This window comes from Hemicordylus capensis, chromosome 1 (genome assembly GCF_027244095.1).
Source record: "Hemicordylus capensis ecotype Gifberg chromosome 1, rHemCap1.1.pri, whole genome shotgun sequence".
Taxonomy (NCBI): Eukaryota; Metazoa; Chordata; class Lepidosauria; order Squamata; family Cordylidae; genus Hemicordylus; species Hemicordylus capensis.
This window is the reverse complement of record NC_069657.1, coordinates 148,715,226-148,740,104: the sequence shown is the minus strand read 5'-3', so window position 1 is coordinate 148,740,104 and position 24,879 is coordinate 148,715,226. Positions and strand designations below refer to the sequence as shown.

Sequence of the window (24,879 nt, the reverse complement as noted above, 5' to 3'; positions counted from 1 at the left end):
AAAAGTGAGGTAGGAAACAAGGGAAGTGATCATCTGTGAGGTTCCCCCTGGGTGCATGAGGTCTCTGTCCTACTCAGCAGCTACACCCAGCTGTTTAATGTGGTAGGAGAAAAAACCCTCCTACCTAGCAGGATCATTCCCCCACCTTGCTTTTTACTCTTACATGATTGCAAAACAAGGAGTTCACACAGCTCCCAAACCTAGATAGGATGCTTGTCCTGCCCAGTTAATGCTCATGTGAACTAGCTTAGTATTTTCTAGTTACTAAGGCTCTCTGGCTGCTGTTGGACTGCAACTCGCATCATACTCCTCTGTTCTTGACTGCTGAAGGTACCATTGCTAAAGATATGCTTATTTGTTTATAGGGGGAATATTAATTTCCTGGTCTAACCTGTCTGTTTTTCCCCCTCTGCCAGGAATGTTACCCACACAAAGAAGACTGGCAGATTATTCCCTTTCCCAACATAAGGAAGCTACTCTGTGTGACCACCTGTACCACCTGCTGAGGAAGGATAGGCTCATTTCTTGCTGTGATGCTCCAGCTTTCTTGTGGCCCTGCCAAGCAATCTTACTTGCCACTCAAGGCTTGGCTTCTCACAGTTCATGGGAGGATTCTTTACCTTTGGCTTCGTCCTTAAGGGTGGTTGGCACTCTGGGGGCTGTCTCCATGAGTATCACTTACAGACCCTCTCCTCTCTGACTGGAGTTTTTCAGAAGAGAGGCAGTTCTTTCCTTCCTTCCCCTTTCGTATTGCTGGACTTGTGGGTGGGATGAAGAGGTCCTGGCTTCCTCTGTTTATAGGATGCAGCCAGGTACATGTATGCATGAGGGTGAAAGTTAGGCTGGTGGGCAAAAGCCATAATAACTTCTGTACCTTCTGGGAGGTGAGGTTTCATTACCGATTACATCTATATGGCAGAGATCAGTGGTGGCTGAAATGGTGGATGGTTTAAAGAAAGAATTGGTTGGTAGAGCCATTGGAGGACTATTGGAGCAATGACCTTTCCTCCACCCACCCATCCCCAGTCTTGTTTTGAATGCAGCAGGCAATAGTGATTGCTCTTGGGCCCTGGCCCTTCAATGGAGAGGAAACTATATCCTTGACTCTGTCCTTGGTGCTAGTCAAATCACTTACCTTTCCAAGTGGTAGCTTCTTTAGTGGCAGGAATGCCAAAGCCGGAACAGAGAGTTCCTCAGAGGTATTTACTAGTCTAGGAGGGTGGAACTGTCACTGTGTTCATCTCTGTAACTGCTGTACCTCTTATGATGATCCATTTGGGCTATCGGGGTTTGTGAATGTGCTGGCCTACAACACCGGGGCAGCCAACTTAAGGTGCCTGGCTGCTGCTGGACTACAGCTTCCACTATCAATAGCTGGAGAACTTCAGGTTGGCCACCCCTGCACAACATGCTTAATATCTTTCATCTGGAAACACCTTGGGAGTAATGGCTGTGCCATGATTTGCTCATGTGTCATTCTGAAGTGTGGTGACTTGCACGAAGGACATGCGGAGTTCAAAGGCTTCATTCTACCAGAATGTATTGTTTGGAACTAAATTCATGTTGAGCTTCAGGAAGTCAGGACTCGACTCAATACATCCTTTCATGACCATGTATCAAAGGGTACTGTAATCTAAATGCTGCAAGAGTTGCTTACCTCCAATATTCCCCTGAGATTAAATTGGGTGCATCTGTACCCTTGAAGGATAGTGACAAGTGAAGAAGGATGGAAAGGTATAAGGTTGTGTTCATTTTATTCTGCCCTCTTCAATTCTGTGTTCAGTCTCCTCCCTTTCTCTCACTCTTCTGGGGCTCTAGCCCCTGGAGGACCGCACTCCTCTTGGAAGTACTCAAAACTGGTAAAAGTATTTGCTGAGGTTTTTTATTCTGTGCTCTTAACAAATGCTTCCTCCTTGAGACCTCCCAGCTGAATGGAAGGATTTGTAGAGGGAGCTACTAGTTATTGAGAGTTCCAATGTGTCAACCTTTCATGGAACCATCATACCTACTGAAACTGCTGAAGCTTTTGGCTATTTTCAAGATGGGCTGGGGCTGTGACTTCCAAATGGCTGACAAAGCACCATGAATAGGTTGTGAGGGTCCCAGATGGTGGTAGCTATTGATGCTTGGCATGATAATCTCAAAGGTCATCTTATTTTTATTTTTTTAATGTCCCAACCAAAATCCCCTTGTTGGTTTTTTTGATAAGCATACTTGGGAATTCTTGAACAAGGGCCTGTAGCTTTACTTAGTAGCTGTGTTTGGGCCTGTTTTTAATAACGATAAAAGCCACTGGTATGCAACTAACTTACATGTGGAGCAATTGGCAGCTGCTGCCCACCTCCAAAGATCACACAACACCCAGCCTGTGCAAAATGGGCTCCTTCCTTCCCTTATCCTCAAATTGTATTCCTACTTCACTCCCTGGAATAATCCCCTCACGTGGGATTATTCTTTACCAACTTGTAATATGTACATTTGTCTTTAGTGTGAACATTTATTACAAAAAATAAAAGAGCAACAAAAGAAGCTGTACGCTTTTCTGTAACGAGCCTCTCCTTCACCACATCTGTTAAGTCATTCTAGTTACTGAGGCTATTCTCATGCACACCCTAACTCGAGGCTAGCCTGGGTCAGGGTGCGAGTGAAAACTGCTGGAATTGGGCCTGATCCCAATGGGGCAGCACCGCTTAGCCCTGCTTTTAAACCCAGCTCTTAGCCAGGGTTACAAGCTCAAACAAGCCCTTAATCTGGGCTCTGGGATTGTGTGTTCACTGGGGCTATGTTTCACTCCAGCAGACACAGAGATGGGTACCTGCAGCACACATCTCATGGGGGAATCCTCCAGCGCACTGCGTGTACTTTGCAATACATTGTGATATTTGGAGGCTGGGACGCATTGTCCTGACCTCTGGAACTCCATGCTGCCGTATGCAGCATAGATTGTCAGGGAGTGTGGTCTGCATGCCCAGCAACAGGCAACCACTCATCTGGGGGGAAGGTGAGTTTATCCATCCTCCCACCACCGTGCCCGCCCAGTTGTGCGAATGACCTCACTGTGAGCAAATCCTTTTATTCTACTGTTCCGGATACATAAGAACAATGCTTTGGTTATTTGTACAGGCTCACAGTAGGGAAGATTGCTGATGGTCAATCATGAATGTGGACTGACTTGTGTTTTTATTATTCTTAAATATTTATATACTGTTTTTCAACAAGAAGATTCTCAAAGTGGTTTACATAGTAAAAACAGGAAAGAATTGTGCCCTTCTCTCACCATCGCTTTCCTTTCTTTTCTTTTCCCTTTGACAAAAAGAGATTTTGAAATGTCAACAGGAGAAAATCTACTACTAGATGGAGCTTGTTAAGGTTTCATACACAGGCCTATAGTTACTTCAAGAAATTTCTCTCTACCTTACACATTCTCACATCTTCTTGCTGGCTCAAGTGTAATGAAATATCAGAAAGCAATGCATTAGCCTGATATGTGCTCAGTCTTCAAGTGGAAGCAGCATGAAAGGGAGACTCTACCACTTCTCCAAGGCAGTATTGCCTAATGAGAAAATCCTCTTGTCAAGAAGTGGGGTCTGGTTTCAAAGCTTGCAGATGGCTCCTCTTCTACCTTCCCCCTTGTATGCATAGAGACTGTCCACAGGTCTTAAAGCTACAGCTATCAACTGCTTTTTTAAAAAAGGACTTTAGCTGAAATTAGAAGATCTGGAAGCAAGTTCAATTGACGTGACTTCACCTACATTCAGCAAGGGCTGCAGGAGGAGGCAAACACATGCATTGTTCAACTAGGACCTACTTTCTCCCCATCTGGACCAAGGCTGCTTGAAAAACCATGTAAAAAGCTTTTGAGGGATTAAATGTCTGTCTATTTACAGTTCTGAAGTCCAGGTCTCCTCTCCTCATCACTTCTTCTCTCTCACTTTCCTCTCTTCATCTTCCTGTAGCCTGGGGAGCAGGAGGAGGTGGCAATGAGTGGTCAGAGCGCTAGTATTGCTTGTTAAGAGGAAATGTCTCTCGTTTCTCTGTCTCGGAGATTTCCTACCCCACTTCATGTGTCATGGATGCAGTGGCAGTAACCCAAGGTGCTGGGGGCAGCAAGTGCTCTTTCACATCAGAGGGAATGGCGGTCAATGCCTGCAAAAAAGGAATTAAATAGTGAATCATCAAGGAAGCAGGGGCTCACCTGGCCTGTACTGCTCCCTTTCTATGCCTGTCAGAAAGCAGCTTCCATTGACTACACAATTCCCACAGCAGGAGTTCACCATCTTGTGTCCCCAGCAGTGGTGGTGTCTCAAATTCAGAAGTGCAGGGGCTCTCCATGACAGCCCCCATAGTCGCACCCCACATTTAGACAGAGATGGTAATGGGGCAATGGGGTTCTGGTACAAGAAGTCAAGGATCCTGTCGATTGTAGGGAATGTACTAGAATGAATCGGTGCACTTCAGTGGGCATTCCTTGACATTCATTTTAGTATGTCCTGACACTAGTCCACCATAGGACTTGCATGCTGACAGTCCCAGGTTCAATCCCTGGCAGCCTCTCCAGGGAGGGCTGGGAAAGACTCCTACCTGAAACCATGGAAAGCCACTGCCAGTCAGTGTAGGCAGTACTGAGCTAGATGGACCCAAGAGTTTGATGCTGTATAAGGCAGCTGCCTATGGTCCTAAGATAGGAAGAATGGTAATAAATGGGTGGCAATAATAGCACATTAATTCTATGTAGCAAGCCAAAGCCTCTGCAACCCTGTAGAGACCCTGGAGGGGAAAAAGTACCAGGACTACATCCCTGCAGCACTACACCACTGGTCCCCAGATGTTGGACTACAGCTCCCATCATACTTTGGCCATTGTGACTGGGGCTGGGCATGATGGGAGTTGTAGCGCAACCACATCTGGGGATCCAAGTTGGGAACCTCTGTCCCAGAGGACAAATTCTATCCCACTTGGTGGCCTGCTCGGTGACCCACTTGGTACAGCACCAGTGGTCATTTTGATACATGAATTCATTTGAATTATAACATTGGCTAGTAGCATTTCTGTGTTATGTTTATAGCCATCTCTTTCAATGGTTCTCAGAATGGCATTTTGGCCTTAATATGAAGAATCCATCTACCAGTGGGGTTCAGAACAATGCTGTGCTTATCAAAGGCTAATTGGTGGCTTATAGTTACATAGGTTCCCATCTGTTCTTTTCATGCTACTCTCGTCTCAGTCAGGAGTTGATGGCCTGGCCTGTCTTCTTTCTCCTCCTCAGGGCAAGAGGGCTCTTCTTAAGTAGCCCTGAGCTGGTGTTTGGAGTGAGTGATGGGTTTTGCTAGATATCTACTGTTCAAACTGTGCAGGGCATTTTCCAGATTACACACTGTCACGTGTCCCATAAGTGCCCCTCCGTATTGCCAATGTTTTGACATAGCACTTGCTGTGCTGTCAGCAGGGTGCCGTCCATATTTCCCATGCCTTGTTTCAAATTTTAATGATGTGTTATGGCCCTATATAACGTGGTAATAGTGCTGAAGGAAAGTAGCTGTGTTTTTCCATGTTAGGGAGGCTTGCAACGGAGTATATGCGTTGCAGTGTGATGCGGTATGGACAGTACCCACACACACACACACACACACACACACACCCGTGCTTGCTTTCTCCACCACCTCACTGTGGGGAGAGAAGCAGGAAGGGAGAAATCTCAGCTTTCTCCTCCTTTCCTCCTCTGCTTGCTTCCAATATAACTTGTTTTTGTTCACATGGGGGGGGGGAGATTGGAGGAGTATCCTTCCTTCCTTCCTTCCTTCCTTCCTTCCTTCCTTCCTTCCCTCCTTCCACTGGGGTTCTTTTTTGCAGTCTCCTTTTAATTTGCTACTTTGGCCAGAGACTCATACTAGTGCAGCTGAGCAGATTTCTGAATCCAACCCTTTCTCATGCATTTTTACTGAAGAGGAAGTCCGTTAAACTAAACCATTTACTTCTGTGCAATCCCATTTGCTTACTACAAGGCAAAGGGCAGGGAGAGAGAACAGTCATTTACTTAAAAGGAGGTCCACTGAATTGAATCATGATTCATTTACTTCTGTGCAATCTCACAGCCCTCACTGGAGGAGCACTCCCCTACCTACCTACCTATCTAGAGGCATGCCCGTGCCTGTCTTTCCCCCTTCCTGGCTTGCCACAGGATTCCCTTTCGCTCCCCCTACCCCCATAAGCAGTTCCCTTGTTTTGTCACTCCAAAGGATCTCCTCATGCACCCCTCTCCCCCCTGGCCGGGTGATTGCTTGTGCAAAACTGGAATGATGCAAAACAAAGTTAGATTTTTGTTTTGGAATGGTGCTTCCCCCTACTGGTGGATTTGCACAAGGCAGCCGAGAAGTTACCAAAAGAAATTTCACATTTCCCCCATCCACCACAACTCCATTGGCCCAAATGGAGCAGGAGGAGGGGCAGATAAACGTGTTTCAAGGAGAATATGGACAGTCCTGCCTTGAAAACACATTGCAATGGACAAAAAAATATAAATGGCCACCAGCCTACAATGAAGCATTGAATAACGCTTTACTCTCAGTTTTAAACCGATGCAGTATTCCGTCACACTATGCAATGCTTTACCCGTTGCAAATCTCATAGTCCAGAAAACGTCCAGATTTTGCCCTGAAAGCTATACAGATGGAAGACTTCCTGGAAGTCTGAAGCTGTTATCTGAGCTTCTTTGAACAAAAGTACATGTTATCTTAAGGCCAGGGGTGCAGCTATAATTGAGCGAAAGGGTTCAAAGAACACAGGCCCCCAGCTCCTGAGGGCCCTCCAGTTCCCTCCCTCCCTGTTTTCTTCATTATCTCCCTCACTCTGGAGGGCCGCCAGAGAGAGGGATGAACACGAGCCCCCTCTCCCCTAGCTAAGCCCCTGCTTAAGGCCATCATTAAGAGACAGGCTTAATGCAGAAAGTAAACTACGAATGCATGTTTTAAGAAGCAGCCACAGTGGGGTGCTGCTATGTAGAATGGGACCATGGAGGAGGGCTTTCCCCCCTACATTGTTTTCCTGCTGAAAATCCACCTCCACCCCCCACCCCCGCTTCAAATCGCTACTTTTGGAGCAAATAGCCACTTTGCAGGGGACACTTTTGGCAAAGAAAATGGAAGCAGGGTCAAATTTATTTAATTTTATTGTTTGTATATCATCCAAAACTTGTCTTTGGGTGGTTTACAGTAAAACACACACACACAAGTAAAAACTTTAAAACAATTGAAAATTTAATTTCCCTTCCTGCTGCCTGGTCTTAATCACCCTTCTTCCCCCACCCCATTTTTTTTTAAACAAGGGCACTTCAGTTTACTTCATGTGTTAATCCCATCTCTTGATGATGATGGATTTAACCTAATGAGTCATTTGGCCCTTAGAGAAGCATTAGATTTGGGTAGGAAAAACCTGAGTTCAAACTGACACTCAGCTATTCAGTGTTTGTAAGAGACAATGGCAGACATGAATCTAAGTTTTCCCTATCCTAGTCCAAATTTTAGCCGCAGCACCACATGGCTGAGCTTAAATCCACTGCATCATAAACTATCAACATTGGCAGCTCTAGAAGTGATTCCATTTTAGAGCCAAAAAGCTAATAGCTTTTGACTCCTCCTGTATGTCACTTTTTCAAGCATTGTAATCAAATTGGTAGGTGATGTGCCCCAACAGAGACAGTTCCCACCCTGTGCAATTAGGAACATAGGAAGCTGCCATATACTGAGTCAGACCATTGGTCTATCTAGCTCAGTATTTTCTACCCAAACTAGCAGCGGCTTCTCCAAGGTTGCAGGCAGGAATCTCTCTCAGCCCTATCTTGGAGAAGTCAGGACGGGAAGTTGGAACCTAGATGCTCTTCCCAGAGCAGCTCCATCCCCCTAAGGGGAATATCTTACAGTGCTCACACTTCTAGTCTCCCATTCATATGTAACCAGGGCAGACCCTGCTTAGCTAAGGGGACAAGTTAGAAGATTTCTCACATAAGCTGGGCCGCTGCCTTTTCCTAGAGTGACTTGCATCTCTTTGAGGAAACCCCAGGCCCCCTCTCCTCCCACTTTCCCTCAGCCAGTTGTGGGGTGGTCCTATTTGTGTCAATGGCTGTTTTTAAAAACTCATGTTTGGCAGGACATGGCCACAGCCTTTGACCAATGGGAGGGATGCCAACCTACATACACCATCCACAAACAAACCTTGGCCAGCATACAGGCACGTATGAGCACAGACCAGAGGCGTAACTAGGGAAAACAGCGCCCGGGGCAAGCACTGAAATGGCACACCCCCCCCCCCAAACATACTACATTATACTTAGGTTTTTCCTCACAAGCGCCCGCCGCCGCCGCCAAGCCAGGCCACTGACTGGCTGCCAGGCGCCAGCAAAGCAATGGGGGGCGCGGGCAGCGCGGAAGGGACCGCTCGTGGGGGAGGGGCGCCGACACGCTCCCTTGACTGCTGCAGCGCTGCTGCACTGAGCAGGAAACATTTGTATTAACAAAAAAAAAAAAAAAATTAAAAAAATTTAAAAAAATTTGTCATGGCGGCGCCCCCCCATGTGACCAGAAAAGATGGCGCCCGGGGCACGTGCCCCCCCTGCCCCCCCTATAGTTACGCCTCTGGCACAGACTCAGCTATATACATGTGACGGTGGCAATAGCACAGCATGAGTGAAGAAGGCAACCATGTTGTCAGGCAGGAACAAGGAGGATATTTCAAACTCAAGCCCCCTGGAGCAAGGCAACACAAAGAGGGAATGTGTGCATGCAGCCACTGTGGCCAAAGCATCTTCTATTATCCACACTGGGTATTGCCAGAAGGTGATGTCTTTCCTAGGAAAGACTAGGAAACTGGCTTGAGTGCAAGAAGAAATTACAAGCCATGATAGCTACATCCATTCATGGGTTGCATGCCAGTCCTACAATCAGAGAGCCACATCTGCCCCCAAACTTCCTTGGCTGGAAGTCAAACAAGAGAGGGGTGGGGAAATGGTCCCTGGCTCCTTTTTCTAGCTACTCCTCTTCATCACCATGACACTGCTGTGTAGGGAAAGAAGCCAGGCAGGAGAGTCCCAAAGCCTTTTGAGAGAACAAAATAATAAAAGCAGCAGCCTTGATCCAGTTCTAGCAGCCTACGATACTGTCCCCATACAGTGCAAAGGGTAGCCTTGCTGCGGGGAAGATGACTGACTGTGCTGCAATGGATTGTCTGTCTGGATTGGTTTAAGTGATGGGAGGAGAGAAGGGCAGCATCCTCTAGCACTGGGAGGCAGGGAGTTGCTGCAGCGGTTGCTGCCTTGATGCTATTTGCCAGGGGTCTCCTCTGCCTGTTCAAATATAAAAAGGACCCCTATGTCCCATGTTCTAGCACTGAAGTGAGATCCTAATTTATTGGGGCACGACCATAAAATTGATCAATCGGTTTACTTACCAAGACATTTTGCCTCAATACTGGCACACTACCTTTTGCCCCAAAAGTGTTCCTTTACATTATTGTTTGAGACAATGGAGACAAATTGGTTTTTGCATTGTTGAGGTCTCTAATTTGAAAGCAAAATTTGAATAGGCTTGACATTGGTTGTGTTTTCCTACATGAACAGCAGTGACGCAGAAGTGATGCATTCCAGACAGAAAGCAGTTTTAACATTACCTTTGGGCAGGGGGGAAGGACCTTGATCTGTTTAGATTTTCTTTCACTCTTGTTCATTTGGTGTTTGTATAACACACCAACAGATGGGCATGTTTGCTGCATGAACATATGATTAAAGAACTGAATGGTCCAAAGGATCCACTGTAACCAACCAACCAAAAGAGCAGTCTATCAGCAAAGCTATGTGCGTATGTGTTAGATGTATGGTGTATTGGATCCACTTTTGTTGCAGACAGAGAATACTGTTCACAAAACTCCAGTCAAGATCATTTCAATGTCTTTTAACAATCAAACATCAGAGGTGTTTGATTGTTTAAAGGCATTGAAATGATACACTGGTAGGTTGGTTGGTTGGTTGGTTGGTTGGTTGGTTGGTTACAGTGGATCCTTTGGACCATTCAGTTCTTTAATCATATCTGTTCATGCAGCAAACATGCCCACCTGTTGGTGTGTTATACAAACACCAAATGAACAAGAATGAAAGAGTATCTAAACAGATCAAGGTTGGAAGGGAGGCAGCTGATCCTAAAGGCTTAAACACAATTTTGATTCTTCTGGGTGGATTGCAGGTCCCTCTCTTACTAGAAAACCAGTGGAAGCTGGAACTTTTTTTGTGCAGCCCCCAAAAGACTCCCACAACTTGGCTGCCCATATGTCCACAACACACAGCAATGGCCTCCCTTCCAGGCTGGGTATTTGGGGCTAGACAGATAAAAATACAGACCTGGCTTGGCTGGACGGACAAGAGAGAACCAGCAGCAAGGCAAAAATGAGCAGCGGGGAAGAGCCTGGAGAGGCCAAGGCATGGGGCCTACCTGAGCCGGAGAGAAGCGGAGGAAATGGAGGGTACAAATGGAGGAAGGATGCAACGTCGAGCAGCTTAAGAGTTTAGGGCATCGATACCTGCAGGCGTGAGCACCAAGGCCTGGAGAATGTCAGAGAGGGAGATGATCCCCCGTGGGGCTTTCTTCTCATCCACCAGAACCAGGCGATGAACCTGCCAGATGAATGATCCACACACTATCACGTAGAGGAAAGTAACAGGTTGGGCAGAGACAAGTGGTTTAGATCAAGGTGGCAAAGACACCAGTCCAACCTTAGAAAAATCCTCCATACTGTTTCCCCTTGGCATGGTATTATTATCCTTGATAGTATAGCTAGAGCACAGAGTGAGACTGTTAAGAGACAAAGCATTCTGGGAAAGGTTCAGGTTCTAACCCAAGGTCTCAGGCTGCTTCACATAATCCTTTAAAAAACAAGAAGTACATGCATAAATCAATACATGGAATTTAATGCCACAAGATGTAGGGACAGCTGTTAGCTCAGATGGCTTTAAAAGGGGATTATGGAGAACAAGTCTATCAATGGCTATTAGCCAGGTTGACTAAGTAGAACCTCCAGATTCAGAAACAGTATACCACTGAATACCATTTGCTGGGGAGCAACAGCAGGGGAAGGCCCTTCATGCCCTGCTTGTTGGCCTCTCAGAGGCATCCAGTTGACCACTGTGAGAAGCAGGATGCTGATGGACCTTTGGACTGATCCAGCATGGATGTTCAATGTTCTTCTATCTCAAACATTTTCCATGTGCCTGTACTAAGTAGCACATGCACACAACAGATACATATTTCCAGACACATGTACCCAGCAGGGAGCCAGGACTGGCCACAGCTTCCTGCTTTATGGCAGCAAACATATCTGCCATCAGTTTATACATGAAAGATGTCTAATTCATAATAAAGCTTTCATTTCACTTACCTTGGGAACCTCCCTCCTGAACAATCTGGTTCCTGTGTGAGGAGCCAGGACATTCCCCCTGGATCCCCTTTTAATGATTCATTGGCAGAAGCTCCTCCCCAGCAGACAGCCTATATGAGTCCTTTGCTGAAACTAATGCAACATTCCAGAAACTGCACCACCTGCCTCCCCAGTTTGGCCCCAAATCACTTCTCTCTCCACACCACAATCAGAGAGAGAGAGAGAGAGAATTTCCTACAACAGAGACAAGAGCGGGGGAAATAGAGAAAACCAGACAAGACCTGGAGGCTATTCCCATGCTCAGCTGAAATTGGGCTAGGGTTACCTAGCCCAATTTTGGCTGATCGTGGGAGCCACCGGGCTCACACACGAGCCCGGTTACCTGCCTAAGTACCTCTCCCCTTAAACCGGGTTTGCGGAGCGAGCACAAAAAAACCCCAGGTTTTTAAATCATGAGTAGCCGTGACTACTCACAAGTAGACCCCCCCCTCCAGAGGGGAGGCGGAAAGCCGCCTCCCAGCTCCGGGATTCTCTCCAGCTCGTGCAGGGCATGCTGGAGCTTCTGGGGGCCAATCAGCCCCTGCTCACTCCAGCACCTGCTGGCTCCGTTACGAAGCCAGAAGTTGTGTGGGTGGCCGGTTTGGCCACCCAGAGCAGACTGTCTGCTTTTGTGCGGGGAGAGCGGGCTAAGCCCGCTCTCCCCGCTCACCCTTAGAAACCGGGTCTCACTGATCATGATACCCAGCTCTTGGTTTTACTGAGAAATAAAACCATTTCTGGGCTCCAGACTGAGGTGCAAGAGAGATAAGTTACTATTTGATGAGGCAAAAAGAGCTGGGTGCAAAAAAACCCAAAAAAACCCACCTCACAGAACCCGTTGTTTCACCACATATCTGATGTGACAATCTATAAAATACATTCAAAGAGCCCCTTGATTAGTCAAGTGCTATAATGCACCCACCCATGTTTCATCAGGCTCTTCCTTGGCCAAAATAAGGCTAACTCTCAACACCTCCAAGAAAGAGGCCCTAAAATCACAACCTGCTCGCTTTCTAGCTTGAGGAAGCAGCCTTAGAATGTAATGTTATGACCCAGGCCACTCATATGGGACCAGAACTCATAGTCCAGCAGGTCAGGCTGAGGCCTGTGTGGCTTTGCCAGCAATTCCATTGAGAGAAACACTGTTGCAAGGCCTCACTCAACTCTGAGTGAAATGATCAACTCATAGGAGACAAGCTGGAAGCTAATCCCTTACATCCTATGACAGAATGCTTATCATGTTGATGTCACCTATACTGTTCTGCCTTAGTCAAATGCGTTGATTAACTAGCCTCAAGCAAGTACCCCTTGGCTGTTACATTAAACATTCTTTTTCTTAGAATCACACACTAAGTAGATGTACACAAGAAATATTTTAATTGCTGTCTCACACATATAGCTTCGCTTCTTCCCTTTTAGCTTCTTACCCCTTTTGACTTTTTAACACTCTTTGGAGCAAGAGCCGCTAAAAGCCTGCCTCTTAGGCAAAGACAGACCAACAACTTAAGAAATGCAGAGGTTTGGAGAACAAAAGGAGCAAACTGCTTCCTGACAACAAAAAGACAGTATGCAGAGGATGCTGCTCTGAACTAGTCTAAGAAACAGTTTTGTCATAAGAAGGATGTTTTATGACAAGAGCGACTGACCCTTTGGAGATCCAGGACTGAGACTGCTATCTTGAAAGAACTCCTAGTGCAGGTCTATGGGAGCCAGCTGCTACAAAAAGGGGTCTCTAGACATAGCAAATCAACAAGCTTTGCCTAACCAGCAGATCTTTGCTCAAGAGCGATCCCAGAGTTCACTGTTCAAGCCACAGGGCTAAAGCAGGAATTCTTTCCATGGATAGGAACTGTCGGTGACCTCCGCTGCAAGTGAGAAGTCAAGACTACCCAGCCATGGTGCTCTCTCTCTGTGTGCTTTGCTCTGAGCATTTACCACCAGCCTGCCTGACTGCTTGAAGCCTGCATCGTTTCCAAGCCACAGCAACAAACAAGTCCTTTGAAGCCTTCTTCGTGAGATGCCTATTCAATGCACAACACAGCCTGTTCCCCCCTCCCTACTAACCAATGCCATCCTTCTCCTAAGCCCTCCCTTCTTTCTTCTTTCTCTGCTTCCCTCCAAATGTTTTAGTAGGATTTGTTAGATAGCTGTAATTATTGATTGCACACACGTATGTTAGCTAGGCACATTGAACTACACCTTGAATCGGAAACATATTTTTAATTTGGATGACATGTTTGAATTTTATCCTGAGGAGCAACTTTCTATAATAAAGCCCATTGAACTTTCTGAGTGTGTCTCCCTCTATCTCTGCTTGCGCACCCAGATCCTACATGGTCACCATCTCCAAGAACCAATTCAGTTTGTGTACGGTGTGACTTTGCCGCTTTCCCTCTGAGCATATACAGAGGGTGAAACCAGGTGTAGTTCACAACTGTAAGGAAAACAGACCCGAGAGGCACCTCTTTACCAGATATCCTCACCATCTGAGATTAGGGTTGCCAGGAATCTCCAGAAATCTGCATCAGTCTCCAGATGACTACTGAAAGCATTATTGGAGATCTAAATGACTTGATATTGTAGCTTAATCAAGCCATTAAGAAGTGGGGTGAAATTCAAGGTATAGCATCAGTCAAACTTGGGAACTCCACTTGAAAAACATTCATATACCCAGGCCTGGGGCAAATACCGATCTCCCAGGTCTTGAAAGCCACCAGCCAGGAGGCTGAGGAAGAACAAGCCAGAGGTGTTTGCAAGCTGTTGCTGCTAGAATATGCGTGCCAACAGGGCATGGCAGACTCTGAGTCCATTTAGATGGGAAAGCGGCATCAGGTGGGTCTTGAGTGAGAAACCAGCAGATAAGAAATTTAAGTTCTGCTTTTAAGGAAAAAACAAGATATAAAGCCAGAATGTGCCGTGGCTGGGTGAGATCTTTCTTCACATTAGCTATGCTTAAGTAAGGCCCTACATGTTCTTCCCTTTCCACCCCCACCACACCCACACCACACATGCTGGCATACCTGCTCCTTGGCAATGCGATCAATAATGGCTTCCAGAGTCTCATATGGGTGGCATGTGAGTACCCCCTCCAGACAGACTGAGCGCTGCCTCAGCGCTTCCCCCACACTAATGTCCAGGTTGTTGTAGGATTTCTGGGCAGCCAAATGCTGTGGAAAGACCAGGGAGGGGGTTGAAGAAGCTGTGACAGACCATCCTTGCAGGGGACTTAGCATTGCTAGCAAATCTGCCCACCCCAGTTCCTTTGGGGACAGCCTTTACTAAGGTGGGAGAACTTTAACCTTGATATACAGGTAGTTCCAATGGCTTGAGCAAGGGCATGACCCCACTGTCAGTAGCCTAATGCTCCCTTGTGAGAGTCCCTTTTCTAAATGGCGTGCATGGCCTAGTGTTCAGAGTTGAACTCTCTGATTCTAAACTGACAGCAATGTCCTCACTTGCTTTCTACCCTATATTATTTAACAGCTGGTTTCCTTCTCTGTAGCCAATTGCAAGGCAGCAATGGAAAATTATATCTCTAGCACCTTTAGATACACAGGATATGGGAAATGTTTACAGTGACTTACCAGCACCTGCATGCAAACACACATGGCTGGCTAGCTACCTGAATGATTCTTCCGCCAGAAAACAAGACACAGCAGCCACTAGATGCAACACAGGAAAACATCCCACTTTCTCGGCTTTGGCCAACACTTTCCCCCCACATTTAGCATCTCCTTCTTCCTCCGTGGGGCCCTATGCCATTTCACTCCTGCTTCTCTGACAATCTGATTGTCCAAACTGATTGAACTTGGGGAAATGGGATTGAGCCATACTTACAATCACATCAAAGCGGGAGTAGAGGCCAACGACTCTCCCTGTAAACAGAAGGGAAGGTAGCATGAGGTAAGACTCCAAGCAGGACAGGTAACAGGACTTCTCTCATAATACTGTTATGGTTCTATCCAAAGTAAAATACTTCACAGAAAGCAGTGAGACCATCAGAATAGTTGAGACATTTGAAGTGTTAATCAAAAATCTCGCTTTCAGTCCATTTTAGTATTTATTTATTTACCATATTTATAAGCCACCCAAAACTCACGTCTCTAAGCAGTTTATAATAAAACAAAAATAATGTACTGAAGGTAATAAGTTCTTATGCTGTGTATTCTTCCATTACTAATTTACTAATTTTTGCTCTTTCTAATAGGGATTTTTTTGCTCTTTCTAATAGCAAAAAAACTGTTCTCAATAACAATAACCATTCCCCCTTACATTAATGATTCTTTCTTCCCCACACAAGTTAATATACCACCCAGCTTGAGTCCTCGAGAAAACGGCAAGCTATGTTTCATGGAAAACAAATGGAAAGAAGTAGCTAAAGCTGTTAAGAGGTGGAGAGCCATAGCGAACATGAAGTGTCCCCATTGTTAAGCAGCTTTCACCTTAGTTTGCATTTGGATAGGTGTCTACAAGTGAGTTCCCCTTAGGGAAATTCCCCTCAGGGGATGGGGCCATACCTCAGTGGTACAGCAGCTGCTTGCATACAGAAGGTCCCAGGTTCAGTCCCTAGCACCTCCTGGCAAAGCTGGGAAAGACCGCTCCCCGAAACCTTGAAGAACCACTGCCAGTCAGTGTAGGCAAAACTGAGCTGGATAGACCAATGATTGTCACAATGATGTGTATCAGACAGCTTTCTATGTTCCTGTGTAAAACTGCTGATAATGTGGTATAGTGGTTAGTGTGTTGGATTAAGACTCAGGACCTGAGTTCAAACCCTAGCTCAGCCATAAAGCTCACTGAGTGATCTTGGGCCAGTCACTCTCAGCCAAACCTACCTCACAGGGTTGTTGTGCAGATAAAAGTGGGGAGAAAGAACCATGAACTCCACATGCTCTGAACTCCTTGGAGAAAGGGTAGGATATCAACGCAGGGCCGGAGCCACCATTGGGTGAACAGGTTCAAAGAACCTGGACTGCCGCCAATCAGGGGCCACGGCCCCGACATGCCCCTGCGTCTGACGTCAGACACGGAGAGCGTTATTTCACTCCCAAACGGGGCCACACAGTCCCATTTGGGAACAAAATCAGCCCGCGCCTGGAGCAACTCTCCCTGCCTTTAAAGCCAACACAGTAGGGCTGATCTCCCTCCCAAACGGAGCCGTGCAGCCCCACATGGGAGGGAGATCGGCCCTACTGCGTTGGCAGCATGGCCGGAATGGCTCTACCGGCCTTTAAAGGCAGGGAGAGTTGCTTCAGCAGCACGGGCTGATCTGCCTTCCAAATGGGGCTGCATGGCCCTGTTTGGAAGGGAGACCACGCCCCTGCATCCGATGTCAACTGCGGGGACACCACGATGTCACACGGGGGTGGGGCCAGGGGCCGTGGCGGTGGCCGAACACAGGCCGCTGCCAGCCTTGCTCCGTGGCTCTATCAATGACATCAATAAATCAGTTTAACAGACATCTTTAACAGTTCCTGCAGCAGCACATTGATGGGTCGCCAGTATGCCCCCACCTGGGAGCAATGGAGGCTGCCTCCAGGGAGCAAAGTGGGACTAAGCTGGGCTGAATGCTGCGATTTGTTCAGTACGGGAATGACGAATAATAAAATAAAGCCTTTTAACAAACAACAGTATACAGAGGCGAGCACATGCAAATCAGCAGCAAACTGAAGTGCAGTGGAAGGAATAGAAAAAGAAATTCATAAGAAATGCTTTAAAAAACATGTTGACTTTGATGCACCCCAGAGAAAATGCTAATAATCCAAGCTTGCCCAGTTTGTGACATACTGAGTCAAATGCAACCCTCCAACCACTTGGTGTGTCCTGATCGACAACTCCGTTTTTGTAGTCCAAAAAGGCAGCCTAAATCTGAAGTTTATCAAGCCCAGAATAATAGTCTATCTCCAGGGGTAGCCAACCGGAGACTCTTGGCTGCTGTTGGATGATAACTCTCATTATCCCAAATAAACTCTAGCTGGGGATGATTGGAGTTGTAGTCCCACAGCAGGTGGAGAGCCTTGGGTTGGCCACCTTTGGGTTATGCTATATAATGGAGGTGGGGGCTTAACGATCACAGGTCATGCATTCTCCAAATAAAGAATCATCAGCCTTCAGGTGAGCTGGGAACAGATTATCTGACATCCAACCTAAAAATGGGCAAACGGAGGGTTATGCCTATCAGAGTGAGGTTACACAAATCATGTATTGCAGGGCTGCACAGCTTCCGCCCTCCAGCTGTTACTGGACTACTGCTTCCATCATTTTCAGCCACTGTGGCCAATAGTTCTGCAGAAGTGCCAAAGTTGTGCAGCCCTGATATATGCAATTGTGGGTTTTTTCACCCATGTTGGTTTCTCAAGGTGCAGAGTCCTATTTAAATTTTGGGGCCTAGTGCATGAGCGGAAGGTGCATGGTGCAGTCACCATGATGAAGCTAAGCAGGTCTGGTCAATGCCTAAATTAGATATCATCTAGGAACCACGTGTTTGCTGCTGTTGAGTTCCATGATGGAAGAAAGATGGGATATTAAGGTACAATTTTTTTTTTTAAGTATACTTCTGATCCTAGTTTGTGTTGGAGATTGACTTCCGGTGTATTGATTATTTGAACCAACTATCTTAATGACAAAGTTGTTAAGGATGAATGTGAAAAGAGACTGCCAAAGACCAAGAAACAGAAGAAAGCAAAATGGATGTCAGAACAGATGGTGGAAATTGCCCAGAAGAGGAGAGAAGCCAAAGTCAAGAAAGATAAAGACCTCAGGAAGGAACTTAATAGGGATTTTCAGAAAGCTGTTAGAAGAGACAAGGAGCAATACTACAGTGACATCTATAAAGACCTTGAGGATGGAAATAGACTTGGAAAAACAAGGCAAGTTTTCCAAAAGATCTCTGAACTCAGAAGGAGGTTCCAACCTCAAATTGGTATGGTAAGGAATGCCAAAGGACAGATCATAACTGATTCAGAGAAGATCAAACAGAGATGGAAGGAGTATACTGAAAATCTGTACAGCAGGGACGTCATCATCCAAGATACTCTAGAAGATATTCCCCACTTGCAAGAACCTCTAGTACGGGAAGAAGTTAGATCAGCACTCCAGTCATTATCAAGTCAGAAGGCTACAGGAATTGATGGAAGAGCTACAGAAATATGGCAGTCAACAGAAGAAGAATCAATCAAGGCTCTAATCAAACTATGCCAGCAAATTTGGAGAACACCACAGTAGCCAACAGATTGGAAGAGGTCAGTCTACATACCCATACCAAAGAAAGGAGATTGAACAGATTGCACAAACCATTACACAATATCCTTAATTTCACATGCTATCAAATAATGCTCAGGATCATCCAAAGCAGATTAGAGCCCTATGTGGAAAGGGAAATGCCGGATGTTCAAGCTGGTTTCAGAAAAGGCCGAGGAACAAGAGACATCATTGCTGATACACACTGGATAATTGAGAAGGTAAGAATACCAGAAAGAAGTCAATATGTGCTTTATTGACTACAGAAAAGCCTTTGATTGTGTCGACCATGTCAAGTTGTGGAATATCCTTAGAAAAATGGGCATCCCAGAACATCTCATTGTTCTCATGAGAAACCTCTACACAGGACAGGAAGCCACAGTCCAGACGGAACATGGTGAAACAGACTGGTTCCAGATCGGCAAAGGAGTAAGATAAGGCTGTAGTGTAAGATAAGGCTGAATCGTATACTTTGTCCTTCTTTATTCAATTTATATGCTGAACATATATTGAGACTAAGTAGCTGGATTGGAAGAAGATGAGCATGGTTTTTAAGTTGGGGGAAGAAACATCAATAACCTGTGCTACACTGTTGACACCACTCTGATAGCTGAAAATGTGGATGATCTACAAGCTCTAGTAATGAAAGTCAAGGAGCACAGTGAAAAAACGGGACTACAATTAAATATAAAGAAGACTAAACTAATGACAACGGGTACAGCAACCAGCCTCAGAATTGACAATGAAGACACTGAAGTGGTGGATAGCTTCTGCCTTTTAGGATTGACCATCAACAGTAAAGGATCCAGCAGTCAAGAAATACACCACAGTCTAGCACTTAGTAGGGTTGCAATGAAGGCCTTGGAAAGGATATTTAGATGCCATGACGCGTCTATATCTACAAAGATTAGAATTGTTCGGACAATGGTTTTCCTCATGACACTCTATGGATGTGAAAGCTGGACTTTGAAGATGCAAGATTGAAAAAGCATTGACTCTTTCGAACTTTGGTGCTGGAGAAGACTTTTGAGGATATCATGGACAGCCAGGAAAACAAACAAATAGATCATAGAACAAATCAATCCAATTTTCACTCGAGGCACAAATGACCAGGCTCAAACTATCATACTTCGGGGACATTATGCGAAGACCCAGCTCCCTTGAGAAGTCTATAATGCTGGGAAAAGTTGAAGGAAAGAGAAGAAGAGGATGACCAGCAGCAAGGTGGATGGACTCGATTACGACAGCAATGAATGCACCACTGAGAGACCTTAAAGGCCAAGTTGAAGACGGATCATCCTGGAGAGAATCTTGCCGTCGCTTAGAGTCGACACCGACTTGACAGCACTTAACCAATCAATCAAATCCTAATGTCCACTAGGGGCATTGGGAGTGGATAAGTAGTGAGTAAGGGTCTCCCTAACCGTTCTACCTGTCTCTACTCTATGACCCCTGATATGACTCTACAGATATTTCCTGTGCTGAGTCAGAATCCCTTCCTTTCCTCTTAGAGAGCAGATGGAAACATATATCTCTCTCCCTACCTATTCATTATGTAGTTCTGTAGATTAGGGTTAGGTCTTTCCTATCCAAAGTATACTTCACCAATATATACTTAGTATTTAGTTCTACAATAATCTCCATGTGTCTTCTATAAAATAGCTGCAACAACTAAACTCTGCAACAACTCTGTAACTGGAGTGGGTAGCTTCTTTAGTGCACTGCTAATTAACTGGGGGATAAAAATTACAACCTCCAACAGTTTCCAGGCTTATCACTGTTTCTGATCGGATCCTAAAATTCATGGTTTTGGAGGATCACCTGAATGCAGCCATTGCGTTTTAATTACATTCCTATTCCACTCTTCCTCCAAGGAGCTCAGAGCAGAAACACAAGGAACACATGGACCAAGGAACACATGAGACTGAGGCAAGACTCAGCTGACACCCCACAAGCAAAGGGATGAGCAGCAAGAACTTGTTCTCACCGTCTTACCTGTTTCATTAATGACAGGCAATGCAGAGATCCTGCGGTCCACAAAGATCTCCAGAGCTGTATAGACAGGGGCTGATTCCTGTACCATGGCGACGTCACGGAAGGTGCCAATGCCCAGCTCTAAGATGGTTCTCTGCAGAAAGCGTGGCTTTGGAAGCATGGCTCCCTGAAGCAAGAAAAGATTATTGTTGGAGCAGGCTGAGTGCCCATTCCCAGTCCATGGTGGAGGGCCACAAACACAGATGAAGTATCTTCTTAGAGAGGCAGCAGAAAGGCACAGCAAGGCCAGTTGGGAGCAGTGTGGTGCTTCCTCTGACACTCAGATCCCCAAGCACCCATCGGTCCTTTAAAAACTGGAATGAATATTCAGACCCCAGGTCCTCTTAAATATCTCCTCTGTCAGCTTCACTTGTCTCATTTATGTAAGCAAATATGTGGTGAGGTCTCCTCTGCACTCCCTCCTGTTGGCATCGGACAGAAATATTGCCAGGCTCTCCCCAGCTCCCCAAGTGGTGAGAAGTTTCACAGGCTGTGCTACTGGGTTCAGTTTCCTATGGGTGAGAGTGCACTGGAGACGGATGCCACCTTTGTAACATTTGCTTTATTTTACAAATAAACAAGCACAGCACTACTGGAGCCAAATAGACACTCCCACAAGGCCAAGCACAGCACTACTGGAGCCAAATAGACACTCCCACAAGGCAGAAGTTCCCAAAGAAAGCAATTCACACCTTACGGCATCTCACAAATGGAAACAGAAATATGCTTCTCACCCTGCTACTTTCATTCCAAGGATCACTGACAAGGCCACTGCCACCACACCATTTTTCCACACTGCTGAAAGCTCTCCACCTGCTCTAACCTCTGCCAACATTGTGTGAGATCTCTTGGTTAAAAATATGTTAGAGAAACATAATTGCCTGACAAGATGTGATCAACCATTCAGAACAGACCTCAGCAGCAAGTTTTCCCTCTAAGGTGTGCACATGTGTGTGTGCGCACAAGTTTTTTGATGACCACTCAATTAATTTTAGATCTCGCTCAGGTTGAATCAGGAGGGCCCCATTCTGAATTCACATGTGCACACACTGCCTTGATACTGCTGCCCAGAACAAAACTCATTCTGCACACAGTGAAAAAAATTAGAGAGAACACTGCTCAGCAGCACTGCATGTGAAATGTCAGGCTATGCACTGCATGGTGCCTTACTGCTCATGTGCCTGCCAGAGGAAAAAAATATATTCCCACCCATCCAGAAATATAACTTCTAGAAATCCAGGGGAAGAAGCTATGCCCTGAAGAATGGCAACTCTAGCAACTCACATTTTTAAGATAATAGGGTATTTCCCAAAGGGCAAAAATAGGGGAAATGGTTTATCAGGGAGAGGGACAAGAAAACATGGGCTGCCAACATATAAGTCATCAAGATCTTTTCAAAGATAAAACTCCAGACCAAACAGGATCTCCCTAGGGTGGGGGAGGAGGCACCTCTCTGCAGCCATCTACTGTATGAGGTGGAACAAGGAAGAGCATAGAAGGCTTCCTTCCCAGAAAGCGGTGGGTGGGGGTGGGGGTTGCTCCATTGTGAAAGGGGAGCAGGCCTTGCTCTGGGCAGGTGGTCCTCCCTAAGGACAGAAGCTGGCCCAGGCTCTCCCCTCCACCCCCCACAGGCATGTCCAGGCTAAAGTTCCAGTAGTGGGATGGTCAGAAAAACTGGCCAGATTGGTGGGGAGGGGGAAGATGGGCGTTTGTTCTGCTGGGTCAAGACTGCACATGCCCTTTGGTGGGGTGGGGGGGTCATTGGTGGCGGCTGCTGCTGCTAAGCTCATGAAAGGCAAGGGTGGTGCCTCCCCCTTCAGCTGCTGGGCCACAGGCAAGGCCCAGGTCTCTCCCACTGCTTTCTCCTCCTCCCCCAACCCAAAATGTGCCTCTCCAACCACTGTCTGGTCTGGAGTTTTATCTTTGAAAAGATGTTGATTCTCTGTATAAACAAAGGCTACAGATTATAAGTCATCAAGGTTTCTTTACTCATCCAGCAGCACTTACAAAAATATGAAGGAACTTGAGGATACGCTTGTGTGTCAGGATGTGGAGGACGTTCCCGGAGATGGGCTCAATAACAGGCAGCCGATGGATCTTGTTCTTAATCAAGGAATAAACAGCATCAAAGAGGCTGGAAAAGGGGGACAAAAGGACCACACTGAATCACAGACTATTAGGGTTGGGAGGGGTCTTGGAAGTCTTCCAGGCCAACCCCTCGCTTGGCACAGAAGACGGCCACAGCTGGGAAACTGTGAGGGCGCCACCCTTTTTATGGACTCTGCATTAACAGTTGCATAACAGGCAGAAGGCAACAGGGGAAGCTTTTTTCCTAGCATGGTTGGGCAAAACTTTTCTTATTTATTCATCAGATTTTTACATTGCCCCAAACCTTCATCTCTGGGTGGTTTACAGTGACATAAAAAGTTAAAACATGGAAAATAAAAACCTTAAAACAATTTAAAACTACAGTCAGATTTAAAAGTTTGGGGTAAAAGATAACTCTTCAAGTGCTTTTTAAAAGTTGTTATTGATGAGGAGGGTTGTATTTCAGCAGGGAGCACATTCCACAGTCTCAGGGCAGCAACAGAGAAGGCATACCCCCGTGTGGCCGCCAGACGAGACAGTGGCAACTGGAGATGAGCCTCTCCGGATGATCTCAGTGGGCAGCGGGGCTCATGATGAAGAAGACGTTCTCTTAAATACCCAAGGCCCAAGCTGTTTAGGGCTTTACAGGTTATAACCAGTATTTAGTATTTTGCCTGGAAATCTATCGGCAGCCAGTGTAGCTCTTTCAACACAGGAATAACGTGGGCTCTCTGAGATGACCCAGAGACCAAACTGGCTGCTGCATTCTGTACCAACTGCAGCTTCCAGACTACGTACAAAGGCAGCCCCACATAGAGTGCATTGCAGTAGTCCAGCCTGTAGGTTACCAGCATATGTACCACCGTTCTGAAGTAGTTCATCTCAAGAAATGGACGCAGCTGGCATATCAGCTGAAGCTGATCGAAAGCCCCTCTGCTCACCGCCTCAACCTGAGATACCAGAGGGGAGTGTGGATCTTCCTTCACATTGATTTCTGCCTGTTATGCATTACAAAGTCTTGGCCATAAAAAGGTGGTGACTTCAGAATACAAGAGGAGAGTTCTAGACTAGTGTGGGTATAGAGAGCAGCAGCAGGGGCGTATCTAGGGATAGGGCAGGCAGGGCACGTGCCCCGGGCGCCACTTGAGTGGGGGCGCCATTTTGTAAAAAAAAATTTTTTTAATGGCTGCCAAAAACAAAATGGCCACCGTGCATGCTCAAATGGCCTCTGTGAAGCTCTAGGTCATGCCAGGCTTTGCAGAGGCCATTTGAGTATGTGCGGTGGCCATTTTGTTTTCAGTCGCCTTTAAAAAAAAAAAAAAGATTATTTTTAAAAACAGCCACTGCACATGCTCAAATGGTCCCTGCGAGGCCCTAGAGGCCAGCGGGGTGAGGGGGAATCTTTGCAAAAAAAAAACACAGCCTTTAGGAAGCCCCCCAAAGGGGCTACGGGTAAAAATAATAATAATAAAAATATAATATAAGACACTGTACACATATTCAGATTGGCACTATGTACAGAGAATCAGGGCTTGTGAATACTGAGCTGACGCTTAAGACCTAGGATTGTATTCATTTGCTCTTACTTTGCTTCTTGTGATAAGTGAGTTAAATGTGATGTCTTGCTAATATGGCTATTAATGGTGGGTTTATCTTTGAATCAGTGTGAAACCCTTAATATTAAGGCCCACTGGGAGTTTCTTGCTCTCTTTCTCTCATTTTAACTGTCTTTCTGAAAGACTAGAATATATTCCAAGCTGTGACACAGTTTACTCTGCATATCCTTTAATTATTTACAGAGTATCTGGGAAAAGTCAAATTCTCCATTAATTTTTAAAACTTATGTAATGGTGATGCTACAATGCATAGTAGAGAATTAGACAGGCACTTCTGTTTAGTTTTCCAAGTACACCTCCACATAGTATTTGGGTATTTCATGAGCCCCCACATACTGAAATTTGTAGTTTTCCAGCATTATTTGGTCTAGCTAAGTCCACTGCTAAATAGTTTTTGCAATATTAAAAGATTAACGAGCTTGACTTGTATTTTTCAGCTGATATTATG

General features: G+C 45.9%; 2 protein-coding genes across 11 annotated transcripts in view; one reads left to right on the top strand and one right to left on the bottom strand.

Annotated features, from left to right (window-relative positions):
• LOC128335493 (rac GTPase-activating protein 1-like) overlaps positions 1-2,535 on the top strand; it is a 30,073-nt gene extending 27,538 nt beyond the window's left edge. For all 7 annotated transcript variants that reach the window (XM_053273914.1, XM_053273888.1, XM_053273930.1 and 4 more), the window contains one exon: positions 417-2,535. In XM_053273914.1, coding sequence (XP_053129889.1) covers positions 417-468 — 52 coding nt within the window. In that variant the 3' untranslated portion in view covers positions 469-2,535. The remainder of the gene's footprint in view (positions 1-416) is intronic.
• A 522-nt stretch (positions 2,536-3,057) lies between these two features.
• Positions 3,058-24,879, bottom strand: part of PRKAG3 (protein kinase AMP-activated non-catalytic subunit gamma 3) — a 31,806-nt gene continuing 9,984 nt past the window's right edge. For 2 of the 4 annotated variants that reach the window (XM_053273944.1, XM_053273967.1), the window contains 6 exons: positions 22,735-22,861; positions 20,689-20,854; positions 15,292-15,329; positions 14,475-14,621; positions 10,561-10,654; positions 3,058-4,146 (listed from right to left, as the gene is read on the bottom strand). In XM_053273944.1, coding sequence (XP_053129919.1) covers positions 4,124-4,146; positions 10,561-10,654; positions 14,475-14,621; positions 15,292-15,329; positions 20,689-20,854; positions 22,735-22,861 — 595 coding nt within the window. In that variant the 3' untranslated portion in view covers positions 3,058-4,123. Of the gene's footprint in view, positions 4,147-10,472; positions 10,655-14,474; positions 14,622-15,291; positions 15,330-20,688; positions 20,855-22,734; positions 22,862-24,879 lie in introns of all 4 variants that reach the window. The other 2 variants (XR_008311642.1, XM_053273957.1) reach the window with 2 other exon arrangements.